At 44.9% G+C, this 19900-nt stretch overlaps 1 protein-coding gene across 2 annotated transcripts in view; it reads left to right on the top strand.

The window, feature by feature from the left end:
• Window positions 1-19900, top strand: part of LOC138491837 (anosmin-1-like) — a 550452-nt gene that overhangs the window by 327984 nt on the left and 202568 nt on the right. For both annotated transcript variants that reach the window (XM_069618627.1, XM_069618628.1), the window contains exons 5-6: window positions 1518-1702; window positions 6064-6193. In XM_069618627.1, the coding sequence (XP_069474728.1) occupies window positions 1518-1702; window positions 6064-6193 (315 nt within the window). The remainder of the gene's footprint in view (window positions 1-1517; window positions 1703-6063; window positions 6194-19900) is intronic.

Here is a 19900-nt window from a genome sequence, read left to right as displayed (position 1 = left end):
TTACAGCTGGAAATATTAATTTAAGGCAGCACATACGCTTGCGAATCAATTTGTTAATACTGAGAAAGGATTTAATTGGCAGCGCCGGAGAGTATAGACTCACTGACAGCAGTGAACTGATATTGTCATGTTTCGCTGATTTCGGGAGGAGGAAAGCCTCACCAGTAGAAAGTCCCACCTCAGGAATTTGGCAAACAGTTCTAATAGTGATGAAGCACGTCCGGCTCTTTCTGATCTGTCCTGATTCATTGCTGGTAGGATCGCTACTAATGGTGTATCTCCTAAATCGCGCTCCATCTTTACTCAAGACAGAGATCAGTGACTCGCTACATCCATGCGCTGATAAGCACAGCAATCCAGATTCCTTCCTGGTTTCTGTAACCTTTCCAGCAGGCATACTGTGAATATGGGGAGATTTCTGATGCACACGATCTTCAATAATAGCCACCATATCAAAATGGAGGCCGCCGTTCCACAATGAATTTCCACTGATTGTGCCCGGTTCCTGCTGGTGCAGGTGATCCGGGCACAGTCCCCGGATATAATGCATTCTGCAGGGATCGTAATTATATGGCCATGGGAGCGTGACATCTTTGCCTGGGAACTCTGTTTTGGGGTTCTCATATAGAGTTTAGGTGCTGCTGGGGATTGGATTGTGCCGATGCACGGAAAAGGTGCAGAAGGGTGTCTGTATGCTAGGCACAATGGAGTACGTGCACCATTGTGATGGCAGCAAAAAAGGGGCCTCAAATCTGGCTCACAATTTGTAGTACAGTATCAGCAGGTGTGCCAGAAAGAATGGCTCCATTGCTTAAATGCCAGTAAAATGGCTCCGTAGGTGAGTACATCTGATGCAAGTAAAATCTTGCATCCCAGTTTTTATTTTATTGGACTATGGGTGCAAGAAAGTAACAATCTAAATAGCATAATAATAGCACTGAAACATACAATAACAGCGATATTACTTCCATCAGGGGGGGTGGGAGGCATGATGAAAGGAGAGGCTATAGGTTAAGGGGTGACAGAATCACTTAATAACAAATGTGTCCATGCATTTATTATGTCTACAACTACTTAAGGGGTAGAAATGTAAAAGAATATTAGAAAAGCTTAAGCTTGCATGGGCATTTCTATGTTGGGCAAATTAATGCAGTTGTGGTCTCCAGTGTGCTTACCCTGAGTCAGGACAAGCATGGGGGAAACTGCTTCAGGATGAGCGCAGCCCGGAAGGCATCCCTTTGAGAATGAGGGATGTGCTGGGCCTGGGTATGCGCCTGCCACGCCCACAGCCCCAAGAGGCATATTTGGAGTGTGGGCTGAAACTGTAAAGACATCTGTGGGCTAACATGTGCATGCTGCACCTTTGACGAACTATGTGACCTTTTGAGGTCTTCAATCAGCACAAGGTTGAGGCTTATCTCAGCACAAGGCAACCCCCACCCTCTACAGGCTGAAAGCAACACCAGCGCATTCACCTTTACTGATAATGTTCTTTACCTGGTATTTGTATCACACAGGTGTCCCGCTAAAGCCGAGAAAGGAAATATCCTTTGCGGAGCAATCCAACGGAAGCCTGGCCGTCTCTTGGAAGTCTAAGTTCAATGTTTCCGTGGAGCCTGTGTTCTATCTTCTCCAAAGAAGGTGGAATTCTGGAATTCACCCCAATGAAGATGAGTCTACACAGTGGCAGACAGTGGCTATGGTGAGCAATGTTATTTTTTGACCTGCTATTCGCCCCAATGAACTTGGAATGTACCCCATTAGCAATGCATTCACACAACACGATACAGTAGTTAGGGGCGTTTTTCACCCAAAATAAACCTACATGTCATCCCAATGAAGGTAAATTGACACAATGGAAAACTATTGCTATAGTGAGTTGTGACGCAGTATGTCGCGCTATTCACCGCAATGAACCCAGAGTCTACCACAATGACAAGGAATTTACACAATATCAAACAAGAGGCTACTGTGAGTTACGCTGTAGTATCTTATGCTTTCCAGTCCCCTATGAGCAAGGCTGAACCCTAATCAGTGGCAGCAGTTGTTGAGCTATTTTGTAGTATGTAATGCTATTCTTTCATATCTATTGTCACGTGATGGCACAATGGTTTCCTGTGTTGTAACTGTATGGCAACCCTTGATGGTATGCCACCTAGATATCAAAAGTATAAGGTTTAGAATGAACTGATTACGTTTATAAACACGTAGTCATGTGTTGCTTCAATAAATATGAATAATTGCAAACTCTTCTACAGAATGTCAGATGACCACATCTCAGCACAGCAAACCGCACTTACTTCACCAAGCTGCAAAAACATACATTCAACGCATAACCATGCACAGCAGCACATGGAATCACTCAGACTCGAAAACCGCACCTAAGCTCAGTGAACGGTGCAAACCGAACTGAAGCTGCCAACAGAACATCATATCTCACTTTCCTATTCCCACTGCACCCTACTAACTGCTCCCGCAGCCTCCCTGTTTCACACTGTCCTTTTTCCGATGCGCCAGAGTGCCAGGGGACCACTCCGGTGGTGATAGTGCGCGGTACAAGTAACCTTTAACATTAACATCTGGTTCAACAGTCGACAGCAACAGTTTTGCTGGATAAACCTGTCAAGTATTCAATGGGAAAAAAAGGGATGCATTTACGATTCCGAATTTCTTATGGTAGCTGCCCTTTAGACCTGGTGCATAACTGCAGAAAGCCCCGTGGAATCATAACAAGCCAAGATGCGTTCTCCACGCATATGGGGCATGTACCAAGTTTTAATATTAAAACAAACAATGAAGATTACACTGGCCTTAGCAGAAACAGCAGTAAAATAAGTGAACATGTGTATGACATTTATATTCATTCAGAAAAATCTTCTGTGTTATTTTTTGCTATTCTTACTTTTTGTATTAAACAATTGTTTGCTTCTGAATATGAAGATTTCCAAAATGAAATCAAGGCATATAACAGTTATTCTTATAGTAATCACACTAACCTAATTAGTCTTTGTGGCCAGAGTTGTATGTTTAAATATAAAGCAACAGTTTAGTTCATATTTGTTTGTCTGCTAATCTCCTGATCACAATCATGATCCAACAATTTTTGAAAATATGTTCTTTTATTATCTCAAGCAGAGGTGGATATGGGTGCCTTGGTGTATGTTTCTGTCCCATGTATATTTGTTTACAATCCTAATGATATTTCATGAGACACCGGAACATGAGTCCTTGTGAAAGCTGACATGTCATTCCTGCAAGGATCCATCCTCCACCCAGTGATCTTCAACCTCGACATGGGACCAGTCAGAAACCCCATGGCTCCACCCAACATCCACATCCACCAATACACAAATGACATGCAGCTCTACCTTAAGGTATCCCCAATCAAAGGCATCCACAGGTGCAAGTCCTGCCTCGTATTGATCCAATACTGGATGTCCAGTGCTTACCTGAAGCTCAACCTCTCCAAGAACAAATTCTTACTGCTGACTAACAACACCAAACACCCTGACATACAGACCTGGCTCTCTGCTATGATCAGCCCCCCCACCCCGTTTCCTCCACTGGTTACTTGTAGATTCCTGGCTGACAAATTGCCCATCCTTCCCCTCCCCCATCGTTAGCTCCACACTGCCTTGTTTCTCCTGTTATCTTGCCATCTCTTTCCGCCCCTGGCTTTTAACACGCTCCATTGCTTCCCGAACATAGATCTGCGCTCAATAAATACACTTGTAAGATTAATAATAATAAAAATTGCCCCTGACATGTACAGATCTTTGGTACATGGTGTCTGGTTCCATGTTTGGTTTTTAATGCCTTCAGGTAAGTGCCCCAAAGTATTTGGAAAACAAGATTGTGCACAAGATTGTCTAAATAAAGCCTAACATACAGTTTGATAAAACTACAATATAATATAAACGTTCTAAAGAATGTCTGGAGAGTACATGTGTTAAATGACTCCATTGGACTGTCACAGGGCCACAGCTCGAATGTTTTTCTTGGAAATGCACGCTTCACATTCCAAGGAGAATGAATGTGTCAAGGTTTAAGGATATGAAAATGTCTACTCAATGTTTTATTACCTTCAAAATAACACAGTGCATTCCAAACTTAAGAGAGCATGGTATTTCAAAGCACAGCAGAGCATAGCACGGCCGCTTTGAAAAAAGCACGCCGTGGCTTAGCATAACAAACAGATAATGAAATGTAACCCAGCACAGCAGTACTGCATGACCCAAGTAAGATAGCAGAGTCCTAGTGTGGGTGCCACACACTGCTCTAGACTCACAGCCTCTAGGTTAGAAGTCTGCTGCTCGGTAGGTTGGCGAGCAAATAGGAATGGAAAGCTGCTACGGACCACAAGGCCCAGAAATCAAATGCAAGAGGACTCCATCATTCTCATCCTCCCTTCCTTCCAACCTGGGGCAAATTGCTCTTTCTTTTCATGAAGAGATGTTATCTCCTGTCTACAGGGAGAAATATGTGGGCCCTTTTAGACAGTTGAGGGATGTCTCATCCTTTGATTCAAATAGTGGGTCTCATAAAATGGAATGTCATTATTTATTTCTTTAGCATTTAATGTAGCACTAACATGGTGCCTTACATTTGCTTCATAGAGCTTTGAGACACAGCAGCAGGCTGCAAAGCCTAGGGAAGAAAGTAAATTAATTAATCTAAATGTTAAAAATGCATGGTTCAGAAAGTGGCATCAAAGAAAAGAGGCATTCCTGAACCACAGGGACAATGCCCTGGCCCTAGGGCACTGGGATGGACCCTGAGAAGGACTTGTGGTCTTAAAGCACCCACTCCATGGACCAGTGAGGACACTTTCAAGGAATCAAATGGAAATGGATGCAGTGCAATGTACTTTAATGTGATTGTTTAGGTTAGACATCTTCTATACTATGCCAAATGACATGTTAATATGCATTTATACTGCTCCAGTTCACCAACGTAGTCGTTTTGAAGCACCTTGACTTGTCCATGGAGTGGCTTACTGTGCCCCTGCCTTGGGATCCAGACCTTAGTCTGGTGAAGGAATGAAAATGAGCAAAGGGCAGGTATGAGGACTGGAAAGCTGGAAATGGATGCTGCAAACACTACGAGGGATGTTTACAGAGGGGGCAGAATGCTTTGTGATAGCATGAGTGCAGGTTAGTCCTGTTAGGTGCACCATAGACCTGCCAAAGGGAAGAGGTGGATGTTAAAGTGCTGTTATAATTGGGTTGTTTCCAAGTCAGACTTGGCGAATGGGAAATTAGTATGGAATGTATTGTTGGTTGCATGAGGGGCTTCAGAGTCTGCTTGGGCAATCCTGTAAGTTTGGGGACCTATTTCCCTGGGCATCTCTAAACAGTGTACCCCAGGTCAAACTATAACATGTTACCTCTGGCACTGGCAAGCCTGAACAAAGGGTGGTGGAGTCAAGAATAGACTGTGTACAACGGTGGATGTTGTTGGCAACAGAAGGTAAGAGAATTGAATGGTCAAAATAATACGGTCAAATTGAAAAAGCCTAGAACCTTGATGTCAAAAAGGTTATTTTAAAGAGTTACTTCCGTGTCATGTCTTTCTAAGGTTTATTTTAGTACATCATGAGACAGGGTGGTGCCTTACTTGGAAGTAGGCTATCAAAGTACTGCACTGGTCAATATCATGTGATCATTCATTGCTATGCTTATGTGACAACATGTCTTTAATCAAGATTGTAATGCAAACAAATAATATCCAATCAATTGTCTAAGACTCATATGCTGCAAATGGATGTGGTAGAAACATGTGCAACTGATCAGCAGAAATGCCCACCAGGGAAAGTGCAGACACGAACCTTGAATGCTGAAAAAATAAAACAAAATGCCTAAAGATGTGTTCAATTAGTCCACATTTTCTTTTTCTTTTGTGTAAGTGACCATAGCACATTGACTGCGGATACTTTGGCCATGTGCACATGTTTGCAGTTGATTGGAGCATTAATGCTTACAGGCCACAGATATGTGTCTCCCAGAGGCAGGCGGGAGAGGTTGGCAGACTGTTTCCATAAAATCTCCTGTCTTGAAACCCTAGACTGCCGAGGACCACGCTCGTCTAGAGGACACAAGACCAAACAGATGGTATCAATTCCGAGTGGCAGCGATCAATGTCCACGGGACACGAGGCTTCACTACCCCGAGCAAGCACTTCTATTCATCGAGAGGTGAGAAAGTCAAGACAAGGCCGGTATATCGATCACAAACACATTGCAAAGTGCCCAGAGGGCATGACCGTGGAAGAAGAGCACTATATAACACTAGAAATAAGTACAAATCAGAATACACCGGGACTGGGTATATGTGTGCTCAAGTGGGACAGCATTTAAAAGGTATGTGTTCTTAATTGTGTTTATATTTTAATGTATTAATTTGAAGGTTTTATAAACCGATGTGTCTCACCTTGTGGTCACTTCAGGGTTTGCATAGTAGACTGGTGACTTCCAGTTGTGTGAGACAATCCAAATATGTTCCAAGGATGAGTGATGCATAACAGACATATTAGTCTAACAGGAAGGTTGAAAAAAGAAGAAAAGAGTTTGGGAAGATGGACTCAAAATGCGCTAACCCCTTAAATAAATATATACAGGCGAGTCTTAACAGTCTTGTAAATTTTATTAGTGTTTATGCACACTAATAATTTTTATTTTCCTTTTATGATTTCAAAAAAACATTCCAGATAAAGCTGCACACCAGTATAGAATAATTCATATGGTTCAATGAATCAATTATTTCTCTTTCTCTTTCAATGAGTCAAATATTTTCATATATTACTCTCTCAAAATGAATCAAATATTTCTCTCTCTCGACACGTGTTTCCCCATTGTTACTCTCAATGGTTCTTCAGGAGAGGAAGTTTTTAGTACGTTCTGATTTTCTGTTTGTTAACATATATCCTGTTTGTTTATCCAAAATAAAATATAATGTTCATCGGGCTATTTAGCTTAATTTAATCTGTAGAATATGGATCCAGGTTTAGGCTTATTACCTTGGTATTCTTGATGATATTTTTTGGTCCTGTGCCGTGATAAGCACCCAAATGTAAGGATGCAGATAACCCTTTTAAACTTCCTAAACCCATCCCTTCACAAAGATAATAAGCAGTCGCCAAGGAACCACCTCTTTACCAAAGGCTGTTAAGATTGATTGTTTTCTCTAACAGGAAGGTTGGGCCTAGTCCGCAGAATGACTGGCGGACCAGACACAGCCCGTGAACTGAATCCTCACCTCTACAGGTCGCCAATGGAACACAGGTGCCATGTGTCATTTCAGTAAATGCCACCCAAAAAAGGTGGAACAATGTCTACTGCGGGATGTTGAGATCATGGACCTAGACTGCAAACTCTGGATGTGTGTCACATATGCAGAGTGCACTGAGCTGGATGGCTGCTGAAGCACCCACAGTGTCGACTCCTAGGTTGAAAATAGTTGAGGAGACCTGAGCGGAAGATTCCCTATCTGTCTTCCTCTTTTCTGAGAGAACCTCCGCATCCATGTTTCCAGTACTTTGTTTAATGGCTCTCAGGCACATATTTGCACTCCTAGTGTGTTGACTGTGTGCGATACCAGCAATGACTTCAGTTTTTCCCAGCTGCGGTATTTGGGCACAAGTATTTTCTCAGTCTTCTCCATCTGCGAGTGACCCTCACTTTCCACTCCACTCCAGTGCGTGGCCTCCTGCAAAGCACACGATCTCGTTGATATCATGCATTGATATAGCAATACAGTCTGAAGTCTTTCGAAAGACCCACAGCCGTCCAGTGGAGAAATGACCTACTAGATTATTGTGGAATGATGCAGATTGGAGGCAGAGTCACGCGCAGGCTCTGCTTCAGCCTGACATTTGACTGAGTATTGTTCAGGCATAGAAGTAGTTCCATGTGTTAAAATCGCGTCAGAAATGGCTGTGGTTTTTCCGCAGCAATCCATGTAAAGGATGCGGGGGACACCCCCGCAACCCCTGTACCCATTACACCATTTAATGGGAGTGGGAGACACCCCCGCAACCCCTGTACCCATTATACCATTTAATGGGAGCGGAAGACACCCCCGCAACCCCGGCTCCCCTTAAATGGTATAATGGGGTCCACCTTTACCGTGTCAGACCACAGCATTTTTGCTGCGATTTTCTTTGTACAGGTGACCTTTTTGCCGCATTTTTATTACTGTATGCCATAAAAGCTTCTCGGGGATGTACACTTTTTGTGAAATCTCCCACTCTACTTACAGGCCAGCCCACCTTTGACTGTTGCCATCCCTCTATGCATCCACAAGCAGCACTGAGAACTTTTATAGCAGAGACCATGACCCCCCTCCCACATGATGTAATGTGTGAGTAAATGAGTGGGTTAGAACATTTCTAATGCAACTTTACAAAATAAATTGTTTGTAAGTGCCAAAGAATCACACAGAGCTATAGATACAGAAGAGTTAAATGTTTTTTCTGCTCACTTTTCTTCGGCCTTCAAACATGGACTAGGACTTCCTAGCCCTCTTGATTTGTGGACGTAGGTTATCGCCATTGCCGCGCAGCTTCAGATTCCTTTATAAAAATGTGTTTCATATTTCACTGCCCTTTTCTGTCTAGTAGACCTTAGATGTCTGTAATAAATGCATTAAAGAGTAAGATGTTAAGTGTTTGTTGAATCCGCATGACAGTTTCTGAAGGGATTGAACAATGGTCTCATTGGCAGATTTTCCGGTGTCAATCTAACAAACTCGTTTACGATTACCGCCACTCATTTTGGAGTTAAATCAGCAAAGTTAGGAGTGAGGCCTAGTTGGTGTTATTCCTCATTATGGAGTCCCATTAGACTCCACTGGGGTTTGGAGTATTTACTGGAGGTGGATTTACCACTGGTGGTAAATCCACTGCTTTACTGGAGGTCTTTCCTTACACTTACCGCCAAACATGCAATATGGTGTTGCTGTAACAAGGACAGTAAACCTGTTACCGCCGTTTTTCTTACCAGACTGCCATACTCAAGTCAAATCAAAATAATTACAATTTTACTACACATATAAACATCAATCATGCAAATAATTAATTACACAATATTATAAAACGACTAACAATAGTTCTCTAGGGATGCATGTAAATGTTAGATTTAACATAGCAAACATTAACAATGAGTATCAAAGTGTCAAAAACATTAGGCTGTGAGGCTAAAAGCCTTGGTGTCATCTTCGCACACTCTCCTTCTCTCCTCACATCTCTGAGGTCACTAAGAAGTCACACTACCAGCTGCACCTCCTCAGAGGTATTCTTCCTTTCCTCTCCTTCGTCCAGAAGCTCAATGTCTCCAGAGCTCTGGTTCTTTCTAGGCTGGACTACTGTAACAGCCTCTTTCTAAATCTGCCTGCTTCTACTTTCTGCCCTATGCAACTCATCCAGAACAGGACCGCGAGACTTGTCCTTGGCCTCAAGCCCAGGGATTGTATCTCTCCAGGACTGAAGTCTCTGCACTGGCTCCCAGTGGCTGCGAGGATTAAGTTCAAACCCCCCTGCATTGTCCACAAGGCATTCTGAGGTCTGGGGCCTCAATACCTGCAACTTTCTCTTCCCAAATATCTTCCTTCTTCAGCTCTTCACTCATCCACCTCCAACTCCCTCAGGGTCAGTCGCTTCTCCAAGCAACGAGTTGGTGGTAGATCTCTTTCTTCGGCTGGGGCCTCCCTCTGCAACAGCCTCCCTGCCTCCCTGAAACTTGAGGAGAACCATCTCTCGTTCCGGAAACACCTCAAAACCTTTCTCTTTGCTTCTGCTTTTTCTCCTCCTCTCCCATCTTGACTTCCTGGCTGAAACTTAAACTGGACTGGTTACCTAGCCACCCTCTGATCTCGGGCCCAGGTGCCCTCCCCCTCCAGTCACACAACAGCACTGCCGTCCTGGCAACCGCCTCTCTTGGGGACTGTTTTTCTGCATCCCTAGAGTCCCACTACCAGCACTTACACTGATGTCTGCACTTACCCTTGCACTTGTCACCTGCTGGCCGTACTTACTTATTGTTCTTTATTCTTTTATCCTGTGTACTGCACTGTCACCTCTCCCTGCACTTCTCCCTTGCCCCTTCCCATGCAATTGCACAATCTGAATGACACCTGGTCTAGTAGGATCATTGTCTGTCCTCCCTCTGTTCCCCCTCCCTTGCCTCGTCGCGCCTTGAAACACTTGTGTATATGCACTTTATAAATGCCATATCATATATCATATCATTACATTGGAACGCATAGAAACCATTCTGAGCCCACTGGATAACCTTTCGGTTTTTATATCTTGTGATGAACTGTCAAGGTCTCTCTCCTCTAACCTTGATTTCATCACTAATTCTCTAGCCCCACGAAAAAAGAGAAGGCATAAGGAAGGGAGAAAAAACAATCTAGAGTTTTCCCTGTAACCAAAAAATCTTAAATCATTAACACTCAAACTTTTTTATAAATGGAAACTTAATTCCACCCTTTCAGCATTGGCAGCCTACAAAGGAACAGCCAAAGATTATAGGCTTAAGATAATAGCAGCCAAACATTTTTCTTTCTGTTCCAGAATTCAGAATGCACATTCCGACGCAAGGGAGCTCTTCAAGATTCTTAAAGAACAAGAAATCACGCATTCCCCTGATTTGGGACTGTTGGTTAAGGATGCTGTCTTGTGTGCAGAGATTCAGGATGCCATGCAGGGCAAGCTAAATACGCCGGTCCAGTGTAGCAGGAGAACATCCTAGTTGGGCTCATGCTAGATCCCCCACCATTCCGCAATTTAGCTTCTCTGCTATAACGATAGCTGAATTGGCTATTATAGTGGAGCAGTTGAAGGCTACAAAATGCAAAAGTGACCCTTGTTCAGCTATCATTATAAAAACGTGTTCACTTACGTTGTTAGGAGCTATTTGCAAGTTTGTTAACTTATCTTTCGCTGAGGGCTCAGTACCCAAGGATCTGAAAAAACGCATGGGTAACCCAAATACTCAAAAAACCTGGACTAGGCATAGATTCCACAAATAATTATAGGCTGATTACCAATTCCCCTTCCTTTTAAAAATTCACAACACCCTGGTGGCAAACATGCAAATTGCAGAGCATCTGAAAAAAAATCTTCCATTCTGAATGACCATCAATCTGGATTCAGGCAGGGGTATAGAACAGAGACAGCATTGCTCGAACTGAAGGCCATGCTCTTGGACCGTGTGGACAAGAATAAAGCATCCATGCTGATGCTGCTGGATTTGTCGGCTGCCTTTGGCCTGGTGGACCACTCCATCATGGTCGCCAGGCTGAGGGACGTCGCAAATTTTACACCGGCAGCAGCTCAGTGGATATCATCTTTCCTCTGCAACTGGGATAGCAGAGTATATTACAAGGAGACAGCAGCGATGCCCATAGTTTTAAAATTTGGTGTACCGCAGGGTTCTTGTACATCGCCATATTTGTACAATATTTTTCCAGTACTGTTCTTTGCCCTTTTAGCACAAGAGGCGGTGGTATTTACAAACTATGTGGATGACACGCAATGTCCCTATCACCGGGATTCATGACATTGACGAAGTTCAGTTGAATAAGATATATGCTTCACTAGAGAATTGGATGGTTCAAAATAGTATACCCCTGAACAAGGACAAAACTGAGCTTCTGATTGTTGAATCCTCCCACATGATACATCAACCTGGGCCGGCACATGTGAGTTTTCATATTTGGACCTCAAAAATAATCCTTCTTAAGGTCAAAACATCAGCCGTCATCTTTGATCAGCACCTCAACAGGAAGGCTCACGTTGGGAGCTTGGTGCCAGCCTCCACCTATTATATTAAACTTTTGGCTCACCTTCAGCTTCTCATCACTCAAGCCAGTGCAGATTCTATCGCGAGAGCAATTGTAGGGGCCAAGATTGACTTTTGCTCTAGCCTGCTGGTGGGGATTAATAGGTCAGTCTGTAAAAAGCTGCAGGTCACCCAGGACGGGGCAGTGTGAGTAGTCATAGGACTTGCCCGACGAGATCATGTATCAGTGGCTAGACAAGCTCTGCACTGGCTGCAGGCTGAGTCAAGGATCCTGTTTCGGCTACTTGTAATTACACATAAATGTAGGCAGGGCAAAATGCCTGCATACCTTCAGGATCTCTTCGCGAAAATAATCCATGGAAGATCGCTTAGATCTAGTAATCAGGAGCTTTTGACGCTTCCTAGGTGCAGGACGATGGAGGCCTCAAAGGGCACCTTTCACAATGCAGCCCGTAAGGCATGGAACGACCTGCCTCTGGAATTAAGGGGCATTGAGTCTACAGAAGTTGTTTTTTTTTAAACTAAAGACGCTCCTGTTTGCTTAATGTACTCATACTTGATGTAATCTGGCTACTAGCTTTCCAGTTTATGATTGGTATATGTTTGTTTGTCTTGTTGTGCCCTTAAGCCCACAGGTCCATGGCCTGCGCAACATACATTTATAAAGTAAAGTAAAGCAAGTCTCCTCTGAAACATTTCACTCATGTCTCTGGAGGAATCCAGCAGCATAGTTCGCAGTCTTGTTAAGTCATCACATAAAGTCCTCAAGCAGAGGTAGGGCATATCCACACACAACGTGAACAGTGCCTTTTAGCTGTCTTGCTTCCTTATTATTAATGATGCAGTTAAACGCTGTTGGATCAGCAAGTAACCTCAGGTAGAAGAATTTGGTCTCAGGTCTCAGGTATGTGTGATGGTTCGATGTGATTTCCTCAAGATTTTTTCATCGAGGGAGAATTCATCAAATCATTTTTTTGTAGGGCATTTTACCACAAATGTATGAGGGGAGAGACCCCTGCAGCCCCACAAACCACCTCTAGTTTTTATATTATCCTAACCCACTTCCCCACATACATTTGCGGTAAAATCTGTTGAAATAAATCTGATGATTTCTCCCTCAATTGAAAAACCGTTGATGAAATCTACCTTTCCCTTCGTGATGAGGCCCAGTGAAGTCCCAAGTGTCACTGTCAGAGATTGGGAGGACTTTAAAGCACACAGTTCTATGCAAATAGCACCATGTTGACATCATTTATATGGCAATGAGCGCCGAGACAGCGGGCCACTACTGCCCAAGGTAATGCCCACGGGGCCCAAAGTTACAGGCCTGAGCATAGCGAGGGCCATTAACGAAGGCCCCAGGGGCATTACCACGGGCGGTATTGGCCTGCCATCTCATGGCTGATTGCCATTAGTATTCCGGGCCTTCAGGCTCAGGAAACTAGTTTTCCCGAGTTTGCAGCTCCGGAACACTAATGGCTGACGAAATCTTTTCAAGCAGCATTTCTTTTGCCATTTGCAAAGGTTTTGTCACAGTACGCGTTAGTTCTAGGAACACTAGAACGCACATACTGCTTCATTAGCACAGAACATCAGGGCGCCATTTGGGGCCAAGTTGCTCTGTGCTAATGAATGGGAGGAAACTGGCCACCTTGGAAAAGGGGGAAGGGACTACGTGTGGCCCCTTCTCACTTTCCATGGTCGCCTGAAAAAAAAATGTATCCGGCAAGCGAAGCACGTACGTGCGTCCACTGTGGTATGGCTCAGTGTATCCTGTGGATTCGCAATGCCGCGTACTAATATATTTTAATGTTAGGTGAATGGCACCTTTGTCTAATAGCCACCCCCACTTTCACTTCCTTCTGGAGCGGTAGGGCACCTTTAATGAGTATGCAAAATGCCCAGTAGACAAGGTCTCCAAGAGGTCATTGTCCTACATCTTTTAGGACCATCATTGGGGGGTTCTTGGGTCTTGCGGCACATGCAGCTTTACTCATGTGTGAGTACTAGAGCAGTCTGTAGCCCCAGTGAACTCAATCTGGCCTACTGACCTTATGTCATCTGGGTCACTGCTATCCAGTCCTAGTTGTATGTGTGCTTGGACCTGTAGGCTCATATGTATACTGGAAAAGCGAAACTGCAAGTCCCCTGGTGCCAGATAACCCCCTAACAGACTCGACTGGAAGGTGACAGGAGGTCCGTGAGGTTTGTGAGCTTCTTCCAGAACTCTCCGCTCACCGTCTCTCGGAGTGACACTATGACTGGCCGGTTCTATGTGATTTTGTCGAAAAGATTTTATTGAATTTGATTTCATCAAATTATTTCTTTTTGTGTTAGATTTTGCTGCAAAAATATGTGGAGGAAGACCCCCGTGCAGCCCCCCCCCATAAGCCCACTGCATTATTTATTCACCTAAACGCACCCTCTCACATATATTTAAAATAAATTAGATGAATTCGACTAAATCTGTCGCAGCAAAACCTTCCCGTCCCGACTGGACCTCTAGGAATAGCAATTCAGTGACCACAGGAGAATATCAGCAACCAGAGCGCGTAGACATCTGACTGACTGGCGCAACCACTCGGAGTGCTCATTATGATTACCTCAAGAATGCGAACAGATTTTGCATTTTGCTCACTTTTAGGACTACATAAGCATACATGGCAACACGTCCCATTCTATTTTTTTCCTTCCTGTTTCTTTCCTTGAATTCTGGGACTTGTGGCCAGGGATTGCCCGATTACAAGTCCAGGACTGCAAGTCCCAGAATGCAAGGAAAGAAAGGAAAGAAACAGGTCTGCACTAGCACCTCCCAAATAGAATTGGGTGTGCAAATGGCTGAAGTGTGCTACCCAAATCCATGCAGCATAGCATAAGACATTGATGTTAGATAGAAAGCCAGGGCTGCATAAGGAGGGTCCTGAGGACACAGGTGCAGTTGGCAATTCTGGAAACCATTCTGGCTGGTTGGCCAAGTCATACAGGGCCGGTATTCCAGTGCGGAGGTTTCAAGATTGCCCATTTGGCTCAATGTTCTCAGTTTAAAGCCCAATGCTGGCTCCCGTACACTGTGACCGCATAGGCCACGGCCCCATTTCAGCAATGATCTTGGACCACGTTCTGGACCTTGACCCTCCCACAGATCCATATTTAGAGTAATGAATCGCTATTTACTTGGAGAAATTGTGTCCTCTTTTTCCTGAATCACCCCCATCATACATTTCTGAAGAACGGACTCAAGGAGTATGAGGTAGAGGTACTGCGGCCTCTTGAGGAACAGACAACGCACGACTGTACACCAAAAATAACGACTGTACACCAAAAATAACGACGTACACCAAAAATAACAACGTACACCAAAAATAAATCCAACTTTGGAAAGTAAGATTGTGTTAACAAGAGAATAGGGGCAGTTTTAAAAGGCAGTGGGGCTTATTAGGGGTCCGCTGGTAACCCTGCCGGAGCTGCCGTCGGTTTGCAGCAGGACCCGTAAAAAATTACAGGTGCCTCACTTCCCGATGCCACCGGGCTTTTTCAAGTCCAGCAGCCGGGAAGGCAGGTGCTGGTAATTTCGTTTATCCCCATTCCCATAGAGTCCAATAGGACTATATGGGAGTGGGGACACGAAAGCACCGGCACCGTTGTTAACAGTGCCGGTGCTTCCATGATGGCTTTGCCTACCGTGACCACTGTGCCCGGCAGGGTCAGACCTGTCGGGCACAGCAGCTCCGACAGGCAAACCCATAGTTTGATGGTCCGGAATCAAGGGTGCCGGTGAGCTTACTGGCACCATGTTTCCAGACCGCCACACTACGGGTTTGCCTGCCGGAGCAAGGATTGGAAGGATTAGGACTAGAAGCGTCAGAATGCAAAGAAAGAAACAGGTCTGCCCTAGAAGCTCCCGAATGGAATTGGGCATGTTGCAATTTATGCATAAACCACTTCTTCAGCCAGATCTGGGAGGCTGGATAAATACATGCAATAATTATGATTCTTTCAAGAATGCCAACACATTTTGTATTTTGCACACTTTCCGGACCACATAAGCATACATGCAAACACGTCCATTCTAGTCCATTAATTCCTCTCCTGTTTCTTTCCTTGGATTCTGGGGCTGATAGCTATGGAATGCTTGACTACGAATCCAGGACTACAAGTCCCAGAATACAAAGAAAGAAACAGGTCTGCACTAGCAGCTGCCGAATAGAATTGGGCCTGTTGCAATTTATGCATAAGCCACTTCCTGGGTCAGAATTAAATATATGCAACAAGCATGTGTTTGCTTGCTATTCAGCGCTTGTATAAGCCTGTGCATTATTCTGAAGTCCCAGGACACTGCAGTGCAGATCTTCATCCTGAAAGAGCAAACTGGGAAGGCATACCATCATGCCATTCACTAGTTTAAAGGCAGCCATATTAGCTACCTTACTGTCACATTCTCTACACCATCTTGCCTCCTATCTTCCCAATAGAACATGATGGATCTGGAATTAAAGTATTAAAATAGTTATGAGCCCTTAATTTCTTGAAGGAATCCCGGGAAAGCGTTAGGCAAATTCCCCCTCTGTCACTCATTCTATGCAAAAATGTGGCCCGCTGCATGATCCGCTGACACACATGACAAGGCAAGGAGGACAGATTGCTCTCATATGCAGGGCAGCATGGAAGTCATTACTGGCACTTAGCTGATCGGTGATTGATTGGCTCGGCCTTAACCTTTCCTCTTTCTCTGGCAGCATCACAGGCAGAGGGAATGTTAACTCAGAACAATGATGATTAATGGAGCCCAGAGTGTCAAGCATGGCTTATGGGGGGAAAGCCGACAGGTAGATAATGGGAATCAAATGTGTCGCTCACTGTTTCTATCCATTTGATATTTCATCTTATTGGATCATTTACGTCAAGATCAAGTGAGCTATTGGTACATTAATAGGTTTATACATTTTGTCCTGTATACAGAATAAACATGGATGGATTAAAAAGAGTATACCGGCGTAACGATTGTTCACTAGCTATGCTGTCCGCAGTGGCAAAAATATATACATTTGCCTACCCCATTAAATCAGATTGTGTGTTGCTGGGCAAATAACTTTATCTTCATATGGCCCACTTTCCTTACTTGAAAACACCAAGAGCATTTTGAAGCTGGCCAAATATTGGCAATACGTGCTATATAAAATAAAGTATGTTTAATCATAAGAATCAAATGGTGGGCCTTTCCTTCTTACTAAATGGTTCATCATTCATCATGATAGTCCCTAAGCCTGTATGCGCCGGTGAAAACTCCACTTGCGCAAGGGTCTCCCTGCTCTCTCCTGAGATCCGTATCGTTGAAACTTTATTGCCTGCCGCATGCAACATAAGTCATCTCCAGAGCACCTAAAAAGCTCTGAGGTGTGGGAGATGGAAGGTGGTGGAGATGGAAGGAAAGGGGGCCCGATAGACAAAATAAGTGCAAGGCGAAAGTCATGTATATTGCATTCCCAATACCCAGGCTGCAGTGTTTTCTAATGACTACCACATTTGTTAATGGGGGTCCTTCGATGGGTTAGGCTTGGTGAAATAGTAGAGTCTTTGGTACCTTCCTGAATTTCAGATGAGCAGTCTCAACTCTCTTATTCCAAAGTTCATGTCCTTATTGACAAACAGCTTGTCCACCGATTCTCCTATGAAGGGTTGTTTAGCTCAGGTGTGTAGTGCTCTAGTCGCTGATCAGAGGTTTCTGCCAGGAGCATTGTGTGCGAGTCTGTTTTAGATTTCGGCCCGATTCATAGAAAATGCATGTAGAACCTGCAAAGTACTCTGCGCGTAACACCATTTTGCACACAGAAGCATGTCATGTGCGTCCCGTGTATTCATGGGATTTCAACTGCAATGTAACCCCAGGTGCAAGAAGTGGCCGTAACACCCAAAACACGCGCCAACGCAAAGCAGATCCAGCCACATGTACCAACCTTTGCGCAGTCCGCATCCCTGCCAGCATGCACCCTGTCAATACTGCGGGGGTGTCCCCACGCAATCAAAGCTGCACCCTGGTTACACTGCGTGCAGTCCCCGTAACTCTTAACTGCACCCCAAATAAATGTGTTACATGTCACGTAACTCAATACGGCACCCAGTGAATCTGTGTGCGGACCGTCATCAATGAACGCTGCAACCTGCTAATCTGCATACACCCACCGCTAACTTAAACTGGCACCCCTAAATTGCTACGTGAACCCTACCTCTGCGCGTTGGATTCTATGTGCACAGTGCGCTGCGCATCTTGAGGCGGTGAGTCCACGAGGTTTGTGTGTAACTTTTCCCAACGTGGGGTTGTGCGCTGGGATCTATGAATTTGGTTTGGTTTGCACTTGACTGCGTGTGCGACTACACTGAGTATGCCCACGTTGTTCCTCATTTTGCCAGGAAAATGGGTAATATGTATGTCCCATCCCCTATGTATTACTCTGTGTAGGCCCGTCCCACACTTTACGTGGAGTTGCGCGCAGGGTGCCCAACTGCATGCAAAGAGGTGACAGACCTGCACAGAGTCCCCGCAAGGTCCCGGAAATGCATGCAAAGTCCATTCCATGAATCGACGGAAAGAGTTCTGTGCACTGATTAGTGCGCAAAGTCACTTTTCAGCATGCAGAAACTTCCGTAAATCAGGCCCATAGTTAAGTCCTACTCTTCAGTAGTCAATGCATTGCTGTAGAGTTGGCATTTAAGCCCAATGTTGATGTCTTTTCGGCTTAGGCAAAGAACTAGCTGGCTCCCCCTGAATGTACTGTAATTAATGGGGCGTGTCGAAAACTCCCGCACAGGCAAGGACCTCGCAGGACATTAATAGATGCTCTGGAACGACATAAGTGTCCAGATGGCTCTGGCGGCAGGATGTCTGTGCGCGCTGACTGCTGTTCCACTTGCACAATCCATTGGCTGGTTTTGACGTGGTGCGCTTTTAGCGGGAAAGAATGAAGCTAGCAACGCGTTTCCCGTGCTACGCAGCATGAACCTATGTGTGCCTCACAGAGAGCACCTTCAAACAGGTAAGAAGCTTCCCAGCTGCCTTCATGATGTCATTGTGCTGACCTGCAGCAGCCACTCGGCCCTCCTGCTTCAGGCCTCCTCTAGCTTTTAGCTGCAGCAGCAGCCTGCAGTCGAGCCCTCCAGGGCCGGCATCTCTGGAGAGTGGGGGAGTGGGTGTGTGCGCGTGTGTGTGGCCATCATAAATCCAGTGTCAGGGGAAATAACACCAGTTTTACATACTTTTTACTGGAGATATGTTCATTTAGTTTATTTGTAACACACTGGAACATCGCCCGTGGGCATAGAAGCGCGAGGACAAGACAGACACCATAAAACAAGAACAGAGAATTCGCCCAGCCAGATCATCAGCGATTACTGAACAAAACTACAATGCAAGAGATACAGTGGCACGTCGAGGCCCCGTGCCCTTAACTATCCCAGTGCTATGCTTGTGCCAGAAAGTGCCCTGGAGCAGCTAAAACATGACAGCACTACCTCATATGAGGCAGTGGTGTGCACCACCACACACTCCTTCACAGAGATGCCCCGTGTGACAATATGCAGAACAACCAAACACAACGATACTTGATATGAATTGCCGGTGCCCGATGCCGCTCGGAGCAGCAAATAATAACAGTTCACGGTCCAGAATATTGCTGTACTGCTCGAAATAGAAATGCAGCGCACTATGATGCGCAACTGCCCAGAAAAACACAATCCTTATTATCAGGGTGCTGCTTAGATGGCAGGATGTTGCTCAGCTGCACGAGGCCTTGTCAATAACATGGCCATGCTGCTGAGATATTCCAAGGGGCAGCCGAATGATATCAATCGCCCCCACATTGCTGGCAGCGCCATCATGGTTGAGGCTGGAGTCACTTGCTCAGAATGCTTCCTGTGTAAATCTGTGGGTGGTAGCACTAAATGTTCTCTTTCCTGCACATTTTCAGGGGATACCTTTGGGTTTCAAACCAGCCCCCCTACACTGCCTAAAAGCAGAACGCCAAGCCGAGCAACACCCCTCTGATGCTTACCAAGGCATTCTCTTCCCCCCACCCCCGCATCCTAAAAATAACTTCTTTTTGTGTG

This window comes from Ambystoma mexicanum, chromosome 10 (genome assembly GCF_040938575.1).
Source record: "Ambystoma mexicanum isolate Mex_15411 chromosome 10, UKY_AmexF1_1, whole genome shotgun sequence".
Lineage (NCBI taxonomy): Eukaryota > Metazoa > Chordata > Amphibia > Caudata > Ambystomatidae > Ambystoma > Ambystoma mexicanum.
The sequence above is the reverse complement of the archived record's forward strand: the minus strand, read 5'-3'. Positions and strand labels throughout refer to the sequence as shown.